This window comes from Pangasianodon hypophthalmus, chromosome 15 (genome assembly GCF_027358585.1).
Source record: "Pangasianodon hypophthalmus isolate fPanHyp1 chromosome 15, fPanHyp1.pri, whole genome shotgun sequence".
Taxonomy (NCBI): domain Eukaryota; kingdom Metazoa; phylum Chordata; class Actinopteri; order Siluriformes; family Pangasiidae; genus Pangasianodon; species Pangasianodon hypophthalmus.
This window is the reverse complement of record NC_069724.1, coordinates 9,519,646-9,545,112: the sequence shown is the minus strand read 5'-3', so window position 1 is coordinate 9,545,112 and position 25,467 is coordinate 9,519,646. Positions and strand designations below refer to the sequence as shown.

Here is a 25,467-nt window from a genome sequence, read left to right as displayed (position 1 = left end):
ATAGCTTACCTACGTGTATAAACCCAGTTCATTTCCAGAAGGAATAAGGAATTTGAAGACATTAAGCCACTACAATAAAGTTCTGCTTTAATTCCAACTCCCCTCCTGTGTTGTTTTTAGTTGTCGTGACTGGCCTCATCACTGAGCAGTCCCCGGGTCTCTGCGGGGGCTTCTCTGACTCCACTTAAACCTGATGCGAACACCGACTAGTCCTTTGTTTTCCACAGGGGAAAAAAATTACAAAGGCGTCAACAATGAGGACGTGTGCACTGTAATCATCCACCCACTCCAGCCATTACCGAGGCAGCAGGAAGGACTCTGAGATTATTCAAGGCTCCCACTCGAGGTTCAACTACTGCACTGAATGTGGTCATTATGAACATTGGTATAAAATAACAGCTAAAAATAATAGTCATAATTATGATACTGTTTGAGTTATATAACATCTGTCTCAAATGCAAGGTTGCTTAGAAAAATCAAGAAGGAGCAACATGACTAAAGTTCATAAAGAAACCAAACACTAAAGCCTTTAGCACATGATGCAAAGTCCAATCTTTATTACTGTTAGCGCAAAATGGAGGAATTAAAGGTCAAGTAACATCTGGGGAAGAGATGAATGTATCACAGACGTCTGAATGAACTGAAATAATAAAAATAGTAATGTCACAAGCTCCAGTCTCAAATCAAGGGTAACCCTTAAATGCTCGCAATGCTGTGCTGGTGTGTGTATTAGCACCATTACAGCTCGTAAAACGTCCAGGAAAAGCAAGAAAGAAGCTACATAAGATCAGTGTTCCTGTAACTGATAATCACATAAGGAATAAAACACTTGGGGGCATGCTGTTATAGGAAATCAACTACAAGGTGGTGACGAGTTACTGTTACCACCGCAAAGCTGATTATTTTCCTACAACAGCATGTTCCGAAGTGTTTTATTCCTGGTATACCACACCAATATTCCAATGCGAACAACTATATTTATTAAAGAACGACACACTGTACTTTTTATCTGTTTATAGTTACAGTTAATGTTGTTGCATGTCTCCAAGTTCCTGTTATCACTTTATAACGGCTATAAACGTTCTTCCCTCACCAGCCTCTCTTTTTTCTCTCTTCATTGAATTAATAAGAAAAAATGCAGCTTGTCATGTTACTGAGAAACCGAAAAGTTACAGCTTTAGCTCTGATTGTTAAAAAGCACTTACACGGGAGTCTTGTCCATAATAGAAACTTCTCCATACCAATGATTACGTTTTTATAAACCACTTGAATGACTGAACTTATAACGATTTGTTATGTGTGTTTGTGTGTGTATTTGTTGTACACTTATTTCATATATCAGTAAATAAAGATGAGGTCAGGGGGAATGTATTACAGTTCATGTCGCACTTTGGAATTGAAACTTTACAAACTTTTATGCTGGAAGAAAGTGGAAACATTCCTGTTATAATACATGACTGCTTACCTGGCCATCTGTTTATAAGCCTCCTCTGCCACGGCGAATATATGAGGGTCCATGTCACCCATGTTTTGCCCGCTGTAGGCATTGATGACCTCCTCGCCATAAATCGGCAGCTGCTCGTATGGATTAATGGCCACCAGTACAATACCTGAGGAACAGAGTGAATAAAAGAGAGCAAAGTTAAGGCAAGGTGTACCACTTGAAAGGCCACAAAGTCTTTAGAAATTGCTTTAACAACGAAACGAATGCCGTTGAGATGGTCGCCTTAATTACAACAAGATGCTTTAAACTGTTCACTCTATGAAGAGTGATGTCAAGAAAGGCATGACGCTGCGTCACTTCTCTGACAAAGAGGAAACACAATGCATAACCTCCTGTGAAAAAGAACAATTCAGACATGGAACTAGTGAATAATGAGGCTCTGGCATTGTTTCGCTCTTTTAGGAACAAAACACACATACATTAAACAAGTTTCATTAGTTTCTCACTGACTTAGAATTAAGGAATAACACACTACACAACGTGCTGTTATATAAAATAACGCACACTGGGGGGTTTGATGCGGAATGAGGTGCAAGCCGAGTCCTACAACCCCTCCGAAGTGCATTATTTTTGTATAACAGCATGTTCTGTAGTGTGTTATTCCACTTATACCACAGCGATTTGCCAACAATTACAACGTGTCATTGTGGCACATTTTAATGGTTTATAGTTAGATGTAATGTTGTGGAAAGTCCGCAAGACAAGTTATTTACTGTTCTCACCTACGTTATAGCTGCGATAAACAGTCATTCCCTCACCTCTTTCTCTTTCTCTCTCTCGCTCTCACACACACACACACACACACACACACACAAATGCAGCCTGTCATTTTAATCATCGTAACCAAGACTGAGAGCAAAACTTCTATGTTAAATAAATGTCTAATCACAAAACACTTTATCACATCAACGTTTATAAGAATTACTTTGTTAAACATGTTTTTTTAATGTATTATTAGTCTACGATTATGTGGAGAGTCTGTCGTACAAGTCCTTGTGTATGAGCTGTTACTATAGAAACAATAATATATAACATTAATATTAACCTATCGTTCATTAGAGCTGGAACTACTTGTGCTGTTATGCATAAATAATGCCCAATTTTGGTCAATCAGACTTGAGCATTTAACTGCACTGTGGTATAAATCTTTATATTCTGCTTTATCTGCTGATGAATTTGTTCATGTCACTTTATCATAACAGCACTACTGCTATACATCATGCTATAGCATGTCTTTAAAAAGCCTCCAGACCAGAGCTGTAAAAATACCCTCACTCACTTCTGCACTGTTTATTATACAGTCTGTAGCAGCAGTAATGGAGATACCAGGCTGATTTCAGACAACACTTACTACTATCATTGCTATGCTGTTATATAAACAATCTGACCATTACAAATTACATAGCAATAAAATCGGGGTGAACAAATCAGAAATTCATTAGCTAGCCCAACAGGTAAGTAAAAGCTCTCGGCTGCCTGGAAACAAAACTAACTAGTGAGTTATTTAGCTTGTTAAGTGCATTAATACAGGCTAAGAGAAACTAATTAGTATATGATCACATAGCACATTGTCAGATCCTTGCCAAAATTTTAGCTATAAGATATGGTGTTCCGTCTTTGCATCAAACATCAAAAAATATTATTCAAGTCAGACTTGCTTTGTTATTTTTTCCTCAATATGTTTAGCTGAAAAGTGATTTTTATTTATAGCAGGAGATTTTCCCATGAGGTGCATCACACCACTGTCAGGTACATGCAGTTTAATCATAGCTGCATACCAAATCAAAACGTTTGTTTTGCGTCAATAAGTCAGTAAGATCAAGCTTCTGGTTGTTGAACTGTCCGCTGGGCAACTATGAACAAAAAACTAGCAGCCTGGACTCGATCTCTGTTTCTCCCAGGCACCCATGCTACTGATTTGTCCATGAAACCGAAACAACAACAATATATCAGTATTACAAACGATTTTCTGTATTATATACAATATTAACAAGCATGTGTTGCCTTAAGTGCTTGTTAAACAACATTTTTAAAATTTACATTTATACGAAGGTCTTTGAGTTGTAGCTCTTAAAGGTAGAACCCATGAAAGGTTGAAGTAGAACCCCTTTTCTGGAAGCGAAGATCCCCTAATTATCCAAAGAACCCATAAAAACCTTAAACAACCCTTTTTTCTAGTAGTGTAGACAAAAGTGTAAAAAAAAAAAAAAAAAAAAAAAAAAAAAAAAAAAAAGGAATAGAGGGGAATAAATAAAGGAAATGGTAAAGGAATTGGGAGGAAAATACAATATTTAGGGTCCTGTATATTCGAATATTGCTGATATAATTCAGGCTGTAATGTATTCGCTGGTAGAACTTACTGTAAAAGAATTTACAGTAAAAGTCGTTATAGCACTGCGAAGCTGTCTACGTGTCTTCAGCGAGCCATGGTTGTCATGGAGATGCCCAAACCAATAGAAACACGTGATAATGACCAGAGAGAACAACACAGACAGAAGAAGTTGTTTATGGCCTTCTCCCATGGAGACGATAAAAAAAAAATACCAAGAACAGAACCCAAGTAACAGAAGCGCAATGAAAAAAAGACACAAACATTAAGAAGAGACAGTGAATCAATATGAAGCGTATGTACATTTTAACTGTCTGAGCAATATCAATTTATATAATACACATAAATATAGTCTATATACACTCTTGGAGCACTTTATTAGGAACACTTGTACTCCTACTCACTCATGCAATTATCTAATCAGCCAATCATACGGCAGCACTGAAATGCATAAAATCATGCAGATATGAGGCCAGCAGCTTCAGGTAATGTTCACATCAACCATCAGAATGGAGGAAAAATGTGATCTGAGTGCTTCTGACCGTGGCACTATTGTTGGTGCGAGATGGGCTGCTTTGAGTATTTCTGTAACTGCTGAGCTCCTGGGATTTTCACACACAACAGTCTCTAGAGTTTACTCAGAATGGTGGACACAACCTGCCTTGTGTCAACAGTCCAGGCTGGTGGAGGTGGTGTAATGCTGTGGGGAATGTTTTCCTGGCACATTTTGGGCCTGTTAATACCAATCAATCATCACTTGAATGCCACAGACTGTTTGAGTATTGATGCTGACCATGTGCATCCTTCATGGCCACAATTTACTCATCTTCTAATGGCTACGTCTACTACTTTTCTGAGAGCAAAAGGAGGACCTACCCAGTATTAGTATAGAGTTCCTAATAAAGTGTCGGGAAGTGTATACCCTATGAATACATATATATATATATATATATATATATATATATATATATATATATATATATTAAATATACATTTGGTATTTATTTCTAACCTTTATATTTTATATATTTCAAATAAATATACGAAAATATTTTAAAACATCTCTAACAGCCTATTCATTTACAATTTTACAGATAAAACACAAAAAGTTTTATTTTTAGTTGTCAGGTTCTGAGAGAATTTGTCATTCATGAGCCATTTTTCGATTTAGTTGATGTAGTAAACTAAAACTGAAAAGTGAACCATTTTAATCAATAAAAAATGAAAGTTTTAATGATTTTTCCCCAACAAACAAACTTCAAATGTAAAATCAAACATCATTACATTTCATTATATTATATTTTGAGCATAAATTTGAGGTGAAATATTATGCAGTTATTGTTTATCACAGAAAACAGGGCATTCTTTAAAGCTAAATGCCTTCAAAAACATTAAAATCACCACAATATCATGAAATTTAAGACAATACATACTGCATTTAATTCATAAAATGAAATTCAGACAAATTCAAATGTTTTAAGGATCCATGGGAATGCAAACACTTGAAAAGCAAAGAGACCTACCACAGTAGGTGTAGATGTGGTTGGACTCCAGGAAGCGAACCTTGAGGTTGTGCAGCACTGCAGGTTCGTGCAGGTAGCTGAGGGCCGTGAGGTCGTTCTCTCCCACCAGAATGTCAGGGTTTCGAAGGAATGGTAGCGGGTTGTCTTTAGGACCGACTGGATATGGCAGTGTCTGAGGAAACAACAGAACAGTGTCTTGAGGGAAAATCTTAGCTCTCAGGCTGACACAAAATTCTACATTTATACATAACATTCATATAAAACATAACATTTCACATAAGTAAGGAATTCATTGTTATATACCACAGTGTGGTTGAATACTCGACTCTGATTGGTCAGAAGATATAGAATAATTTAATTTAATTTAATTTTACCATCAGCTCTGACAGTAGTGCAGCTGCAAATCAAAGGTTTATCACAGCCATGATTTGATTCTGTATATCGATATATTTCCTTTTCAAACAGGAAGTCAGAGTGATAGCGTGCTAAAGTGCTTGACTGATTTACACAACAGCCAATAGCATTATTAACTTATTAACAAACCCGCTAGATACAGGTCACAAGTTTAAATAGAGCTTGTTTTCATATGTGTAGGATTTCTCACAGCTAGTTTTAAATGAAAGCTGTTAATCTAAAACCCAATAACTAAGAATAGTGTAAATAACGTTAATTTTTACACACAGTGTTTCTACGTGTGGGTGAGTGGAAAGTTGAGGAATAAAGAAGCTCTGTTGGCTTGAATAAATGAATAGAACGGTACACATTTGCCTATTTTGTTAAATAAAAAACTCTGTGCTGTGATCATAAGGGGGTCCCTGGCTACAAAAAGTTGGAGAACCCCTGTCCTAAAGTATATACTTCCAGCCACTGCACTCCCATCTCAGACTGGTACAGGGCCGTGGCTCGTTTGTTCACCAAAACTGGACAGTTAACGAAAGGTATCACCTAGATTTTTTTTTTTCTTCAATCTTCAACTGTTCAGTTTCAGTGAGCCTGCGCCCTCAGATTCCTGTTCAGGTGTGACACAAGTGGAACCCGATGTGGTCTACTGGAGATGTAGTCCGTCCACATGAAGGTGCTGCTTTTCTGCTCACCACAGTTGAAAAAAAGTGGTTGCTTGCGTCACCACAAATGAACATTAACATTAACTGAAGCTCCTGACATGTTTCTGCATGCTTGTATGCATTGTGCTACTGCCACATGATTGGCTGATTGGCATGAACGTGCAGGTGTACAGGTGTTCCTAATAAAGTGGACGGGTAGTGTATAGAGTCTTAGTTGTGTCTTTAGTTCCAAGAGACAAAAAGCTCTAAAGCACCAGTTTTAATTTAATGAGGACTTTAAGGCTAATGAAATTGCAGGTGACATGAGGTAGGCTGATGTGAAGTGTGTGTGTATAAAAATAAAAAATAAGGGAATGTCATGGTGGTGATTATCGCTCTGATCATTTCCCCTGATATGCTGCATTGTTATTTGAAAAGAGTCTCATATACACAGTTCAGCTGCATATTTCAGGGCCTGTACTTCCCACTCACCAAAACAATGTTAATGATTAATAAAGGAGCATGCACGCACACACACACACACACACACACACACACACACACTGCTGTGCTGAATGAGAAAGGCAGGCTGCAGCCGAGACTCAGCACTACCTGTGATTCTGAACACAGTAAAATCTAGACAGGGATTGAGACCGGAGAGACTGCTCACCGATTCATCTTCGAGTTTGAGGTGCAGGACCGACTCTCCCTCTTTGTAGTCTTTAATAATCTCAGCAGGCTTCCACACCTCCTCTGGGTCGGGGATCCAAACCCGAGTGTACTGAAACACACACATATAACACAGGATTATTAAAACACAAATGCTAAGTTTGGTCACCGGACATCGCCCTAAAAAGCTTACACACATCATATAGATCAAAGATGGACCGGAATTATAGATTATAAACAAGGTGATTTAAAAAAAAAAAAAAAAAAAAAAAAAAAAAAAAAACTGTGAGGAACTATAGCCAATCTGGCAACACTAAACAAGTTCCTGGAGCTGTTTAAAGTCCTCAGTAAAAGGTGGTGTAAAAAAGATCCTATAAAGCACTTTATTTTCCACTTAAATTCAGAAAATCACTGACCATTTTTGGTATCTGTATGAATTTAGATCACTCTGGATCTGGACTCAATGTGTCTTTCCTGTTTATTCCTCTATTTGTGAAATATTAACCCACAACACTATCAGCACACGAGCTACTTCAAACCATTCAACAATTCTACACTACTTTCGTTAAATGAAATGGTGGTAAAATAAGTCTCATCAGTTCACTGAGATTTCAGTCAGTGTTTGAAAATAAAAAAATAATAACACAGGCAGAATCCTTATGGATCATTTCCTCATGTTTTGTTTATGAGACCTCATAACCTGCCGAGGTCGAGCTCAGGGTGAAGGAGGTGATGGGACAGTCCGCAGCAGTCTGGCTAAGTCAAATAAAAAGTAATAAGGTGTGTTTGCTGTATGCTGTGCCCTCGGCCCAAGACAAAACTACTGCGAGAGAAATATCTTCAGACTTCAGTTCAGTACAGCTTATAGAAATGAAAAGATAAGCAAAGTGATTCACAATCAGTCATTTTAAAACCTATTTTCCCCTATGGTACATATTTGCTTATGTGCTGTGATCATAAGGGGGTCCCTGGCTACAAAAATTTGGAGAACCCCTGTCCTAAAGTATATACTTCCAGCCACTGTTGTAAAGTTGTATTTACTTTACAACTTTACAACAGGTTAAATATTCTTACAACTATGATTGCTTATTAATACGCTACACCGTTACACATCGCCCTTATTAATACACTACACCGTTACACATCGCTCTTATTAATACACTACACCGTTACACATCGCCCTTATTAATACACTACACCGTTACACATCGCTCTTATTAATACACTACACCGTTACACATCGCTCTTATTAATACACTACACCTTTACACATCGCTCTTATTAATACACTACACCTTTACACAACACACTTATTAATACACTACACCGTTACACATCGCACTTATTAATACACTACACCGTTACACATCGCCCTTATTAATACACTACACCGTTACACATCGCTCTTATTAATACACTACACCGTTACACATCGCCCTTATTAATACACTACACCGTTACACATCGCACTTATTAATACACTACACCGTTACACATCGCTCTTATTAATACACTACACCTTTACACATCGCTCTTATTAATACACTACACCTTTACACAACACACTTATTAATACACTACACCGTTACACATCGCACTTATTAATACACTACACCGTTACACATCGCACTTATTAATACACTACACCGTTACACATCGCACTTATTAATACACTACACCTTTACACATCGCACTTATTAATACACTACACCTTTACACATGGCTCTTATTAATACACTACACCTTTACACATGGCTCTTATTAATACACTACACCTTTACACATGGCTCTTATTAATACACTACACCTTTACACATGGCTCTTATTAATACACTACACCTTTACACATGGCTCTTATTAATACACTACACCTTTACACATGGCTCTTATTAATACACTACACCTTTACACATCGCTCTTATTAATACACTACACCTTTACACATGTCTCTTATTAATACACTACACCTTTACACATGGCTCTTATTAATACACTACACCTTTACACATGGCTCTTATTAATACACTACACCTTTACACATCGCACTTATTAATACACTACACCTTTACACATGGCTCTTATTAATACACTACACCTTTACACATGGCTCTTATTAATACACTACACCTTTACACATGGCTCTTATTAATACACTACACCTTTACACATGGCTCTTATTAATACACTACACCTTTACACATGGCTCTTATTAATACACTACACCTTTACACATGGCTCTTATTAATACACTACACCTTTACACATGGCTCTTATTAATACACTACACCTTTACACATCGCACTTATTAATACACTACACCGTTACAAATCACACTTATTAATACACTACACCTTTACACATCGCTCTTATTAATACACTACACCTTTACACAACACACTTATTAATACACTACACCGTTACACATCGCACTTATTAATACACTACACCGTTACACATCGCACTTATTAATACACTACACCGTTACACATCGCACTTATTAATACACTACACCTTTACACATCGCACTTATTAATACACTACACCTTTACACATGGCTCTTATTAATACACTACACCTTTACACATGGCTCTTATTAATACACTACACCTTTACACATGGCTCTTATTAATACACTACACCTTTACACATGGCTCTTATTAATACACTACACCTTTACACATGGCTCTTATTAATACACTACACCTTTACACATGGCTCTTATTAATACACTACACCTTTACACATCGCTCTTATTAATACACTACACCTTTACACATGTCTCTTATTAATACACTACACCTTTACACATCGCTCTTATTAATACACTACACCTTTACACATGGCTCTTATTAATACACTACACCTTTACACATCGCACTTATTAATACACTACACCTTTACACATGGCTCTTATTAATACACTACACCTTTACACATGGCTCTTATTAATACACTACACCTTTACACATGGCTCTTATTAATACACTACACCTTTACACATGGCTCTTATTAATACACTACACCTTTACACATGGCTCTTATTAATACACTACACCTTTACACATGGCTCTTATTAATACACTACACCTTTACACATGGCTCTTATTAATACACTACACCTTTACACATCGCACTTATTAATACACTACACCGTTACAAATCACACTTATTAATACACTACACCTTTACACATGGCTCTTATTAATACACTACACCTTTACACATGGCTCTTATTAATACACTACACCTTTACACATGGCTCTTATTAATACACTACACCTTTACACATGGCTCTTATTAATACACTACACCTTTACACATGGCTCTTATTAATACACTACACCTTTACACATGGCTCTTATTAATACACTACACCGTTACACATCACACTTATTAATACACTACACCTTTACACATGGCTCTTATTAATACACTACACCTTTACACATGGCTCTTATTAATACACTACACCTTTACACATCACACTTATTAATACACTACACCTTTACACATGGCTCTTATTAATACACTACACCTTTACACATGGCTCTTACTAATACACTACACCTTTACACATCGCTCTTATTAATACACTACACCTTTACACATCGCACTTATTAATACACTACACCTTTACACATCGCACTTATTAATACACTACACCTTTACACATCGCTCTTACTAATACACTACACCTTTACACATCGCTCTTATTAATACACTACACCTTTACACATCGCACTTATTAATACACTACACCTTTACACATCACACTTATTAATACACTACACCTTTACACATGGCTCTTATTAATACACTACACCTTTACACATGGCTCTTACTAATACACTACACCTTTACACATCGCTCTTATTAATACACTACACCTTTACACATCGCACTTATTAATACACTACACCTTTACACATCACACTTATTAATACACTACACCTTTACACATGGCTCTTATTAATACACTACACCTTTACACATGGCTCTTACTAATACACTACACCTTTACACATCGCACTTATTAATGCACTACACCTTTACACATCGCACTTATTAATACACTACACCTTTACACATCGCACTTATTAATACACTACACCTTTACACATCGCTCTTATTAATACACTACACCTTTACACATCGCACTTATTAATACACTACACCTTTACACATCGCTCTTATTAATACACTACACCTTTACACATGGCTCTTATTAATACACTACACCTTTACACATGGCTCTTATTAATACACTACACCTTTACACATGGCTCTTATTAATACACTACACCTTTACACATCGCACTTATTAATACACTACACCTTTACACATCGCTCTTATTAATACACTACACCTTTACACATGGCTCTTATTAATACACTACACCTTTACACATGGCTCTTATTAATACACTACACGGTTACACATCGCTTATTAATACACTACACCTTTACACATCGCTCTTATTAATACACTACACCTTTACACATCGCTCTTATTAATACACTACACCTTTACACATCGCTCTTATTAATACACTACACCTTTACACATGGCTCTTATTAATACACTACACAGTTACACATCGCTCTTATTAATACACTACACCTTTACACATCACTCTTATTAATGCACTACACCTTTACACATCGCTCTTATTAATACACTACACCTTTACACATCGCTCTAATTAATACACTACACCGTTACACATCGCTCTTATTAATACACTACACCTTTACACATCGCTCTTATTAATACACTACACCTTTACACATCGCTCTTATTAATACACTACACCTTTACACATGGCTCTTATTAATACGCTACACCGTTACACATCGCTCTTATTAATACACTACACCTTTACACATCGCTCTAATTAATACACTACACCGTTACACATCGCTCTTATTAATACACTACACCTTTACACATCGCTCTTATTAATACACTACACCTTTACACATCGCTCTTATTAATACACTACACCTTTACACATGGCTCTTATTAATACACTACACCTTTACACATGGCTCTTACTAATACACTACACCTTTACACATCGCACTTATTAATGCACTACACCTTTACACATCGCACTTATTAATACACTACACCTTTACACATCGCACTTATTAATACACTACACCTTTACACATCGCTCTTATTAATACACTACACCTTTACACATCGCACTTATTAATACACTACACCTTTACACATCGCTCTTATTAATACACTACACCTTTACACATGGCTCTTATTAATACACTACACCTTTACACATGGCTCTTATTAATACACTACACCTTTACACATGGCTCTTATTAATACACTACACCTTTACACATGGCTCTTATTAATACACTACACCTTTACACATCGCACTTATTAATACACTACACCTTTACACATCGCTCTTATTAATACACTACACCTTTACACATCGCTCTTATTAATACACTACACCTTTACACATCGCACTTATTAATACACTACACCTTTACACATCACACTTATTAATACACTACACCTTTACACATGGCTCTTATTAATACACTACACCTTTACACATGGCTCTTACTAATACACTACACCTTTACACATCGCACTTATTAATGCACTACACCTTTACACATCGCACTTATTAATACACTACACCTTTACACATCGCACTTATTAATACACTACACCTTTACACATCGCTCTTATTAATACACTACACCTTTACACATCGCACTTATTAATACACTACACCTTTACACATCGCTCTTATTAATACACTACACCTTTACACATGGCTCTTATTAATACACTACACCTTTACACATGGCTCTTATTAATACACTACACCTTTACACATCGCACTTATTAATACACTACACCTTTACACATCGCTCTTATTAATACACTACACCTTTACACATCGCTCTTATTAATACACTACACCTTTACACATCGCTCTTATTAATACACTACACGGTTACACATCGCTTATTAATACACTACACCTTTACACATCGCTCTTATTAATACACTACACCTTTACACATCGCTCTTATTAATACACTACACCTTTACACATCGCTCTTATTAATACACTACACCTTTACACATGGCTCTTATTAATACACTACACAGTTACACATCGCTCTTATTAATACACTACACCTTTACACATCACTCTTATTAATGCACTACACCTTTACACATCGCTCTTATTAATACACTACACCTTTACACATCGCTCTAATTAATACACTACACCGTTACACATCGCTCTTATTAATACACTACACCTTTACACATCGCTCTTATTAATACACTACACCTTTACACATCGCTCTTATTAATACACTACACCTTTACACATGGCTCTTATTAATACGCTACACCGTTACACATCGCTCTTATTAATACACTACACCTTTACACATCGCTCTAATTAATACACTACACCGTTACACATCGCTCTTATTAATACACTACACCTTTACACATCGCTCTTATTAATACACTACACCTTTACACATCGCTCTTATTAATACACTACACCTTTACACATCACTCTTATTAATACGCTACACCGTTACACATCGCTCTTATTAATACACTACACCTTTACACATGGCTCTTATTAATACACTACACCTTTACACATCGCTCTTATTAATACACTACACCTTTACACATCGCACTTATTAATACACTACACCTTTACACATGGCTCTTATTAATACACTACACCTTTACACATGGCTCTTATTAATACACTACACCTTTACACATGGCTCTTATTAATACACTACACCTTTACACATCGCTCTTATTAATACACTACACCTTTACACATCGCTCTTATTAATACACTACACCTTTACACATCGCACTTATTAATGCACTACACCTTTACACATTGCACTTATTAATACACTACACCTTTACACATCGCACTTATTAATACACTACACCTTTACACATCGCTCTTATTAATACATTAGTTACACATCGCACTTATTAATACACTACACCTTTACACATCGCACTTATTAATACACTACACTCACTGCTAATACTTAAGCATTAGCCCACACAGTAAGTCTGTATTACTTAATCATTTTCTTTTTGCTCAATTTTTTTTTCCATCTTATATTTTTGTAACCCAGCACCACTCTAAATATAAGCTATACAAAATCAAGGTTACACCAAAAAAAAAAATCCTATAGCAGCGTTCTATCACGTCTGAGATTTAAACACAAAGTAAATACAAAGAGGATCCCACAGCTCTAAAGATAGAAAGCCACTGCAGCAGCCCACTGAAGGATAAATAAGTGCTTCTAAAAGCACTGGTGATTAATGCATGTGTGAAAAAACGTGTACACACTGGTGATATACTACAACATTGTGTATAGGGTGAAATGTGGACATCACCACACACACACACACACACACACACACACACACACACACACACACACACACAGTGTTATCTGTTCCCAGAGCAGCACTATAACGGTCAAACAGCCCTCGACCTTTAGAAGCACTACTTCTAGTTGTATTACTATCAGCTTTAACAGTTCCCAAAGTGGATCCAAGGCCACATTCAACACAACACAAAGCATAAATAAACCTGATTTACAACTTGCATTAAATAAAGATTTCAGTGGTGGACAAATCACTAGCCCAGCCTTCAGAGAAAGAAAGATTACATGTCCAGGTTATTCGTTTTTTTTATTGACCAACGGATAAGCTGTCTTAGTAGGTTAGCAGTCCCAGGCATTTTTTCTTCTCTCGCTCAAAAACTAGAGCAGGTCTCACTATTGACGTTCTCAGAACATTTTATTTGATATGCATAATTAAACAAAACATGTTTCAAAATGCTGTAACTATAAGGTGTGTTATTTGTTCTGTCCCACCGCCTGTTGCACTACACAGATCGGATTTTACTACGGCCATTTCCTAACACTTACAATTTAACATTTATTAAAGAACAAATTGCTCTTTTTTCCATTTATAGTTACATTTATTGTTGTAGAACGTCTGTGAAACACCTTAGTTTCTGTTAACACTTACGTTATAGCAGCTATAAACAGTTGTTCCTTCGCCAGCAACTTTAACCCTCTTATTGACTCCTGAATTTAATAAAAACAATAAATGCAGCTTGTCATGTTACAGAGAAACCATGAAAACATTTCCACGTTGGAAAACTTAAAGTTACAGGTTTATCTCTGACTGTTCCAAAGCGGTGATACTGGAGACTCCTTTCAAAAGTGCTAAATAAACACCTCTCCATCAAAGAATTAAAAACTGTTACTAGCACAATGTTTCAATCATGTGAAGCATGATTTGCAGCTGCCTTGCTATCAGAGCTGCTGGTATAGAAAATGAATCAATACCTGAACAATAAGAATCCAGAATTCAATTATTCTGTGGTACAAAATATAATATTTTGCCAGATCAACAGATATCATGTCAGCACTGTTTCTATAGTGGTCTATAGTTTCTATAGTGGTCTATAGTGGTTTACACTGATGGATGGGGTAGAGGGGGCTAATACATTGTGCTAATACAATGTACAATACATAGAGGCTAATACATTGTGCATAGCAGCAGATATCAGAACTCATACAGATATAAAGTGACCTATATGGCATGTTTATCTGATAAAGCTTCCAGTTACTGCAGGTACGAGGTAGAGGTGGCAAATAAACTGGCACTTCAGTGTATATTAAACCTCCCACGATGATGATATGCCTCAGAAAACTGTTACTACACACAGACAGCTCTGAGACCCAGAGCTCCAGCCGAGTCATAAAACCTGGCCCACGTGGCTTTTCAATTTTGCAAAAGGATGTTTAAAGGTGCAGCACAGCTGAGCAATGCGCATGGTTGTAGCCTATCATCAGTAAGCATGAATCTGAATCTTTTCAGAGGTGTGTCAGATTTAATTACATCAACAAAAAGAGATTAAGTGCTTTTATTTAAGGTTGTTTTTTTATGCTTTTATTTAAGTTTGCACTTGACGTATTTGTCATGACAGTCCTCGCTAATGTTAACTTTAGTTAGCATGCTAACTCTTGCTAAACCACTGTAGGTTCTGGGGGGCGGAGCTTTGTGTACACAGGCGATATATAATATTGGTAATAGACCACGTCCAAATACTAGGCAGCTATAAAATAATATCAGCTATTACAAATGAGTGCCAAATGTTTTTATTTATATATAACGTTTTATTTATTTAAAAAATCTTTAAAAAATATTAATATTCAAATGTGGCCGTATACTACAACAGGACCACAATAAATGAATAAATAACTGAATAAATAAACATATAAAATAAAAATGTAAAAAAAAAAAGTTAAATGAACTAATAAAAAGGCAAAAAAAAAATTAACAGAAAATTGTTCAAAAAGTACCACAATAAACAAGTCAAGGTTTTGCTATGATGTGACAATTGAAGGTGTTTGACATGGCGGCATTAAATCAGATATGACAAAAGAGTGGGCAATGACTAGTCCAGCAACCTGGCCAAGATTTTACCACAGACTTAGATCACGTTCAGTGAGGAGGGTGCAAACTTTTGCACTGATTTGATTAAATGCATTATTATTGCGGGTCCTTGGAGGACTAGTGGTTAGGGCCTGGCGATCTCACCACCACGGCCCGGGTTCGAATCCCGGCCAGGGAATCAACCCCAGCCACTGAGGTTGTACACAACAGTGCACTCCAAGTGCCGTTCCCAAGCCTGGATAAAACTGGGGAGGGCTGCGTCATAAAGAGCATCCGGCAAAAAAACTGTGCCAAATCAAAATATGCGGACTAATGATCCATGGTGGTGACCCCTAACACGAGCAGCCAAAAGAACAACAACTTATTATTGCAACATGGTCTCATTTCCTAGAAAAACAAGGCGAGAATTTTTAGTTCTATAACACGGGGTGTCCCAAGTGTCTCCACACACAGGGGAAATTAACACTTTTTAGCAAAACATCTCCAAAATTTTTCATACTTAGACTAAATGATATATTTTTTTTCAGACAGCCTTTAAGAATGCCTTTGACAAAAGAAGAATGTGTTGAAATCATTCTCATGGCTGGATCTGGAATCTGTCGCAAGGTTGCGATTAACATACACGAGTTCATCAGGAGTAAGAGAGACGACTCCATGTGTGTCGTTCATGAGATGGCAGCCGTGTAGAGGATGTTTTGTAAATTAAATTACATCTCACTAAAAAGTGCTAACTTCCCCTATGTATGGAGACTTCTGGGACACCCTGTATTATAGAATATTATAATTTCTGAAATATATAATGCCCCATAATACCCGAATTCACCCTCCTATTATTAATAAACATCTCATTAATATGTTGTATTATTATGGTGTTATTATTAATAATGATAAATTACACTCACTAATAATAATTAAAAATTGCCCACGTAGTGTTAATAATAATAGCTTTTTTAATGATTCAAATCAACTCAAATACATGATGTGACCATTTTGTTATATGTGATAATTAAGGAACATACGCAAAACCCAACATGTGAAAAAAACACATGTACCTTCTTTATTTGCTCAAACAGGTACACAAACTTCTGCAGTCAACTGGAAATTACTTTGAGTTGAAACAGGCATGTGGATGTCACCTTCACCTTGTACATACTTGTGCTCAAGCAGCACGTGACATCACTTCCTCTCTCTTCAGGTGAAATGCCTCACTTGTGGTAATGTAAATGACAGGATGGTGTTGAACCTTAAACCACAGCAGCCAGGAATCAGAGCTGACCAGCTAACCAAGTTGGTGTGTAGGAGGAAAATTACAGAAAATTACACAACTGCTTTTATAATTCTATCAAGTGAACACCTGAAAATCAATTTGGACTCTTAAATAATAATGTATGTAACTGCCTCTGCCAGCAAGCAGTTCCTGACTGCACAGCTGCTAATATTATTACGTCCTTACCTACTCTCTATAAACTTCATTTTTCTGTCATTTTTAAGTAAACAGTTCTGGATTTTTAATTTCAATTCTCCAGAATCTGAAATTAAGGTGCTTGTATACATGCAACATGCATAATTTGATCTTATTGTTAATTTTCACACCTAGATATTTATACTTAATGAGTCTGACCTTTTTTTGAAATTCAATTTGAATTCTGAACGTGAATTTTCAAGATGTAAAAAAATTCAGTACTTTACACCTTGTGAAAATTCGAGTACATATACTCCACATTATCTTTTGTCTCTGATCTCCAGTGGTACTGCATTACTTAATAGGTGAGGTGAGGTGAGATGAGGTGAGGTAATGCTTTTACAACTCCACAATCACGTGAACACTCTCACAATAGATGCAATATCTATATAAAGTTTATTGTCATTAAATGCATCAAACGAATGAATGCGCTGTTAGTCACAGAAGCAGCCATTTAAGACGGTTTGAGATCGTGTCTTATCGATTTAGGAATCATCTGGAATACCCCCAAGTTTTCATAGGCCTAAGACCTTCTTTTATTACTAAAATGCTTTATTACTGAACTACTCCTAAAAAAAAAAAAAAAAAAAAAGGAGTCATGATTTTTTACATTTTTTAACACACCCAGGGTTGGACAAGTGATACATTTATTAGCAATCAAAGCTCCAATGCCCTGCCCAGTCCTATGGTTTGGTTCCACAGAAACCTAATTCACAAGACTAACCTAATTAGCTAATGCAATGTAATAACAAATGGTGAGTTAGTTAGCTAGTGTTTAAGGGCGTTTTTTGCTAGCAGGAGAGTTGTATGACAGCTTTTGCTACACTTTATTTTGCTTAGTACACAACATTGATGTGTATTTACGGACCTGACTCTAATTATCCTCAGTGCAACTAGGAATAAAAAACTAACAACCCAGACATGAAATCTGTTTGTCCTGTGCACCTGAGCTACTGATTTGTCCAATCTTGATCCCACCCCCTTTTTCTGGCTCCTAAATCGATCAGTTAGAAGCTAGGGTTAGGGTTAGCTTTAAGATTGTTTGTAAGGCTACAGTAATTAATCAAAAGCATCATATATTTGATACTTCATTTCATGGAAGGGGCTTGATATTTTTTTTCGATGTAGTAATAAAATTTGTGTACCAATTTCATAGTCAAATGAGGCCGGTTACGTTACGACTGTTTAATTTTTGCATGTTAAGTTTAACGATGAGGTAACTTCTATGTGATTTAATACAGATACAGATAGATACAGAGAGAAATCCACAATGAAATCCACAGATTTCAAGTGTGTTTTCCCGTTTTTCCCAATTTTGTCACCTGCCATTCCCACCTACCAACCAGTTCTTTTCTAAAATACAACTACCAGCCAGGGAGGATAAAGGCCAACATGTGCTTCCTCCAAGACATGTGAAACCAGCAAACTGCACCTTTCAGACTGCTACTCATTGTAGCACACACTCTCAGAGGAAAGCGCTATCTACCCTCTTCCACATACATGAGCTCACAGATGCCCATGATTGGCTAGTGCTGCTGTGATTGACAGGTGAGAGGGGGTATAAAATCCCTCCCACCCAGACAGCATGGCCAGTTTTGCTCTCTTGGCTCCTAGCTGTGAATTGTCAAAAAATTCCTTATCACATTCATTATTTGTAAAGTAAACTGCAAGAATCACTAGATGAGCCCTAGAGGAGAAAATCACAAGACTAACATGATGTTAAAAGTTGTTTCTCACAGTTTTGCTTTACATTATATTTCTGAAAATGATATCTGTTACAGCTGGCATCATTTATAAGCCATACTTAAGCCGATTAATGGATTATTCTTTGATAAATGCACAAAGTAATCCATTACTCTCCTAACTACTCAACACCTGCTTTTTAATCACTGATCCATTAGTCAAACTAGAACAATCTCATTATCCAAAACAAGCACTGTTTCCAGTTGTGCTTTGCAAGGTTCATTTTCACATCACAAAGTGCTCAGGGTCCTGGTTAATCACTTTTTTTCATGTAATTATGCTATTATGTGCTTCCTGAGTTGACCTGGGTCCATCTGGATCTGTGTTTCTCTGTTTTCTTTTTCCTAAGTGTTATCTCTCCTGCCATATTGTTTGGGTGAGGACAGTAAAATAAGTGTTCCCATTTTAGTAAATGCAGAATCGGAGGAGGAAATGAGGGCAGGTAAATAATCAAATGAGCTCGTTGAAGCTTGTCGTCACTTCTGAGGAACTGTTTAAATGGTACCAATGTGGGAGTGATTGATGTTTGATGCGTTTCCAGTATATTTCTACATTTTAAAAAATAATTACAGATTGTATGTTTCGAGAGCAAGTGTAATTGGTCTTTCAGGACCTCTGTGATTATTGTGTCAGGAGAGATGGTGAAAATTTCTCAATCCAGTGTCTATACTTGTGAGAAAGTATCAAGCGGCGTAACGCATATAGGTATGTATTCTGTAACAAAGAAAGAACCGGTTAAGTGTAAATACGAGCCAGGCAACACCTATATTACGCTGTGTGCATATTAGACTATGTCACATGCAAATTGCCCTCACTGACAGCATCAGCTCATTTGATTTGTAAAGTATATTCTCTGAAACTACACCAGGCTGGAGGAAAGCTCCTGTAGTATTTACTCACAACTCACCCGACTACCAGCACAGCACTTTCCTGAAATCACTACTTTAAACACTGAAGATGTCCAAAGTTAAAACTAGGAATATTAGCCGCTTTATTCTTTTACCAGTCCCGAAACATAACATACACACAGCCTTTTTTTGGGGGGTTTGATAAAATATTCATGCTTCAAAAAAAGTCGGTGAAAGTCGAAGACAACAAAAACAACATTAATTCCATACAAACGTCTCATACAAAACTTGGCATGGAAAAATATAATCGAGAGCACAGAAAATCCCTTTTAAGTTTCCTCTTACACTGCTTTCACGCTAGTGAGCGAAGCAACTAAGCAACAGATCATTCATTTACATACGAACGCTCCTGACAAAGTCACAATTTCAGCGACAGAGGCAAACACGCAACAAAGCGAGAGCGTGAGATTAGAATTTCATGCAATGAGAACTTTATGCAAAGTAATTATGATGTGGAGAAGCAAAGAAACACTTAGAACCGTGGCTTCATTTTATTCTTGTACATATATGACCTCTCTTTAAATGTGTATACAGACATTATAAAGTAAAAGAAAGTGTGAGAGGGATTAAAAGTAGCAGAGGTCATTGCTGTCTCTGGAGAGGGTTTGTAGCTAGCAGTTAGCTCGCTCTGTTAATCTGCTAACAGCTAATACAAAACCTGGCACATAATATCTAAATCAAACAACCAATTTTCACACTGATTAGTGCGTTATTTATTTAGTGGTTAACTAGCTACTTGTGCTGCTAATCTGCTAACAAAGCTAAAACGAAGCTTGGCATGTAACGTATATCAAACATCTAATTTTCACCATTTTTTTCACTTTATTAAAATATTAGAACTCATTAAAAGAAATTGTAAGCAGTAATGTTGCACAGAAAAAAAACAATGCCTGCAAAAATAAATTACTTTAAACAGAAAAAAAACAAAAAAAAAACAATAAATTCACATCATTTTAATAAATTCCAATAATAAATGTAATTTTTTTTTTTACAATTTTAAATGATTTAACATCAGATCAAATATTCAGAATTTGTCATAGCTATTTAAAACAATTTAAAAAAAAAGATATCACAAAATCTATAATGAATTGTATTCCAATAATACATTTATTTATTTTTTTTTACAATTTTAAATGTTTTAACATCGATTCGACTATTCAGAATTTGTCATAGCTATTTGAAAAATTTTAGAAAGATATCACAAAATGTGTAATGAATCAGAAAAGTGACAACCTCTCACAATATCGATATTGTATCATCTTATTTCCCAGACCTAGTCTATATTCACCTTCATTAAATCTTACTTCATTACTTATTACTAGTTTCATACAGTAATTAAACACATAACTCTGTAATTTTATGGTTTGTAAAGAGCTGTTTCCCATCATTCCCATAACCCCAGAGTTTCCTCAATAACACACAGTACTGTGCAAAAGTTTTTTTTAGTACAAACTTTGTTATAGATTTTTATTTCATGACTTCTACATTATTGATTCAGTACAAAAACATTTTAGATTTCCAAACATTAGTTTTCCAGCACAAAATTAAATCTTACAGAAAAATGTTTGTATGGCAGTAAAGAAAGCAGCAGATTACATAAGAGGCACTTTTCAGACAAAAAAAACATAATGAAGGCTGAGTTTTGCTGCAGAAATAAGAAGCAAGTGTGACAGTCAAATTCTCCAGAAGAACTGTGGCTGCTTCTGCAAGATGCTCAGTAACACTTACAGCTCATTTCCTTATAAAACTGCACTAATTGTACCTGAGACTACTATTTTTTTTTTTTAAAGCGAAGGATCGTCACACCAAACATTGACTTTGTTTCATTTATTATTGTTTACTGCTCTTTACAGTATTTTTTTTAATGTAGAAATATTTAGTTTCATTATTTCTGAAGGCATCTTTGCTCTACAGCATTTCTTTGCATGTGCCTTAGACTTTTGCACAGTACTGGATATATCTTTGAAATCCACACTTGTGCAAATGTGTCTCCTAAAAATGTGTTTCTGTGTAGCTCAGATAAACTGGTACAACTGATTTTATATTTAAATCTTAATGCCAAAGGTGACATGACCTGACATGTTCCACTGCTGATACACTTTTGATCTCATACTATTCACACAAACACCACTTTTACAGTCAGTAACTTTATTAACTGTGTGGCAATACACACTTATCAGCAGGGTCACTCTATAACAGATATTACTCAACGAGCCATACGTCACTGTTACAGCCCAGACTGACGATTCACTTTATCAGACATTTCATTGTTGCTTTTCATAGTCTATTTTTGAATGCTCTAATCCGGAAATTGGTTTGGCAAACAGTTTTAATTTGTAAGGAGTACAACACTTGGCTTGTGCTGTCATAGGAAAATAATCAATGGCAGGGTTGTGTGATGAATTTCCTATAACAGCACATCCTGAAGTGTTTTATTCCTCTCATACAACAGCAACTTGCCACCACAAACCATTCAGTATTTACTACAGAACAAAACATTGTATTTTTATCCATTTATAGTTACATTTAATTCTGGGGTTAGTTCCTGCTATCAGTTATGTTATAGTTGTTGCCTCGCCAGCATCTCATTTTTTCTATGTGTTTCCAACGGCAAAAAACTGACACTGGAGACTCCTTCCACTCTCACTCACTAAATTTCAGTACCTGCTTTATCCTGAACTCAGGAATGTGAGGGGGGAATATACCCTGGATGGGACGCCCGGCTATGACAGGGCACGATGCACACACTGATTCACAGCTAGGAGCAATTTATCTAACATGGTTTTCACACTGGGCATCCTTGCTGTAGTCTGAATCTGATAGTTCCCGGCGCCTCCGCAGCATTCATCTGGTTTGAGACGCACTGAGGTTCGAGAGAATCAAGTGAATTTGTGTTCCTCTTACGTCATCACAAATGTGCATAGAGAACACAAGATAACTCACCATAATTTTGTTTTTTTATTATTTTGGTGCTATTAGGCGAATGAACAACACTTAACATCTGCATTCTTGTGAGTTTTGTTTAACTGCTCCTGCATGTTTTCTCTCCCTATATCTGAATAAGGCACCTCGCTTCTTCTGTGTTCCAAAACGTTCCCCTGCTACTCATGGTACACGTGTGCTGTCGAAACTAATGATGTCGTCATCAGCTAAAACACATGCACAGTTTACTTTAGTTCCTGAACAAGTGTGGACCTGAGCATGAGATGTGTTCACATTAATGAGAATCGTAGCAAGGTTTCGACGCAACCGAACTCAGATCACCTCCTACAGGTAGTCTCAGGGTCGGTACCGCGGTGTGCTTCCTGGTCCGCATGACAGCTTTCACATTACCATGTACATGTCATGCAAGCCGTGCTCTGTTTCGGACTAAACTGCCAGTGCGAAAGCCCCCTTAGCCAATCCACCTACTGGCATGTTTTTGGGAGGTAGGAAGACACCGGAGAATGTGGAGGAAACACACACTGGCAGTGTGAGGAGGCAAAGCTACCTGCTGCTCCACTGTGTTGCCCAGACTCCTTCCAAAAATGTCTCCTTACACAAAACTTCACCATTTCATTTCGAGCTTCGGTCATACAAGATCCTGTGCATTAGCTGTAACTATAGACATGACAGCATGTTAGAACAAGCGCATTCTGGAGCTACTGTTATTGAAAATTATTCAACACCTCCTGACCAATCAAGAATTCAACAGCGTTGTGGTATAGTAAATTGTAACATACTGTAGTTTCATTGCAAATCTGAACTTATGAAAAGTTATGATTAAAGCAAAAGGTATTATCAAGTCAGCAGTCATGCCTTTTCTTACAACTTTATCTGTAAAACTGTAATCTGTCTTGCTCATTCATATGAAATTCACACAAATGTTGATAAGCTCCTGTCACCATTCGAAAGAAACCAGATCATACATGTATGATTAGGCTTTTTCACTATTTCAGAGAAAATGATGTATTTGATATATTGTCATTTCAACCTACTACAGATAAAAGCGCTGGAGTTTTCACAGAGCCTCGTGTGCTTTATCACAAGAAGAAAGTAAATGATAGAACAGTTTTCACTGACTGACTTTAAATGATGTGAAAAGCTCAGATGAAATTCAGTATGCTACAGGAATTAGGCTTTATTATCATAAAAATAAAAGATGCATTAGAGGAGGGTTTGACTTTATTTTCTCCGTGCTCTGTGTCTGATTAGATTTCAAAGCTATTTAATAGATTTTTAGTATTAAATAGTGTTACACTCTGGAAACTTTTATCACATTGGATGCAGGTCATCTCTCAGAAACTACATGTGATTATACATGCACCGCCCACTTTAATAGGAACATCTGTACGCCTGCTCATTCATGCAGTTATCCAGGCGGTTAATCATGTGACAGCAGCGCAATGTTTCTGCATGATTTTACGCATTGTGCTGCTGCCACATGATTTTCTTCAGGTGTATGGTGTTCCTAAAAAGTGCATAAGTGTATAAAGAATACAGATAAGGATTATGATTAAGTTTATTTCAGCTTTACGTGGTTTTATGCTTTGGATTTGAAGTAATATACAATTAATTCTGTAGCAGGTTTACTCAAAAAACAAAAACATAGCCTACTTCATAAGCTACAGCGTGAACCGCGGTCTCGTCCTACATTCACTCAACATTTAATACACTGAATAAACGGCTGTCTCACAACCAATTAACCGAACAATAGCATCAAAATATCCAACCATGCCCACAGCTGAACTCTTAAAGGGGCTTTAAACAGAACAGACTGG

The 25,467-nt window shown here is 36.5% G+C and overlaps 1 protein-coding gene across 2 annotated transcripts in view; it reads right to left on the bottom strand.

The window, feature by feature from the left end:
• Positions 1–25,467, bottom strand: part of myo5b (myosin VB) — an 85,368-nt gene that overhangs the window by 45,975 nt on the left and 13,926 nt on the right. For both annotated transcript variants that reach the window (XM_026938600.3, XM_053240392.1), the window contains exons 2-4: positions 7,070–7,180; positions 5,357–5,528; positions 1,466–1,610 (exon numbers count right to left, since the gene is read on the bottom strand). In XM_026938600.3, coding sequence (XP_026794401.1) covers positions 1,466–1,610; positions 5,357–5,528; positions 7,070–7,180 — 428 coding nt within the window. The remainder of the gene's footprint in view (positions 1–1,465; positions 1,611–5,356; positions 5,529–7,069; positions 7,181–25,467) is intronic.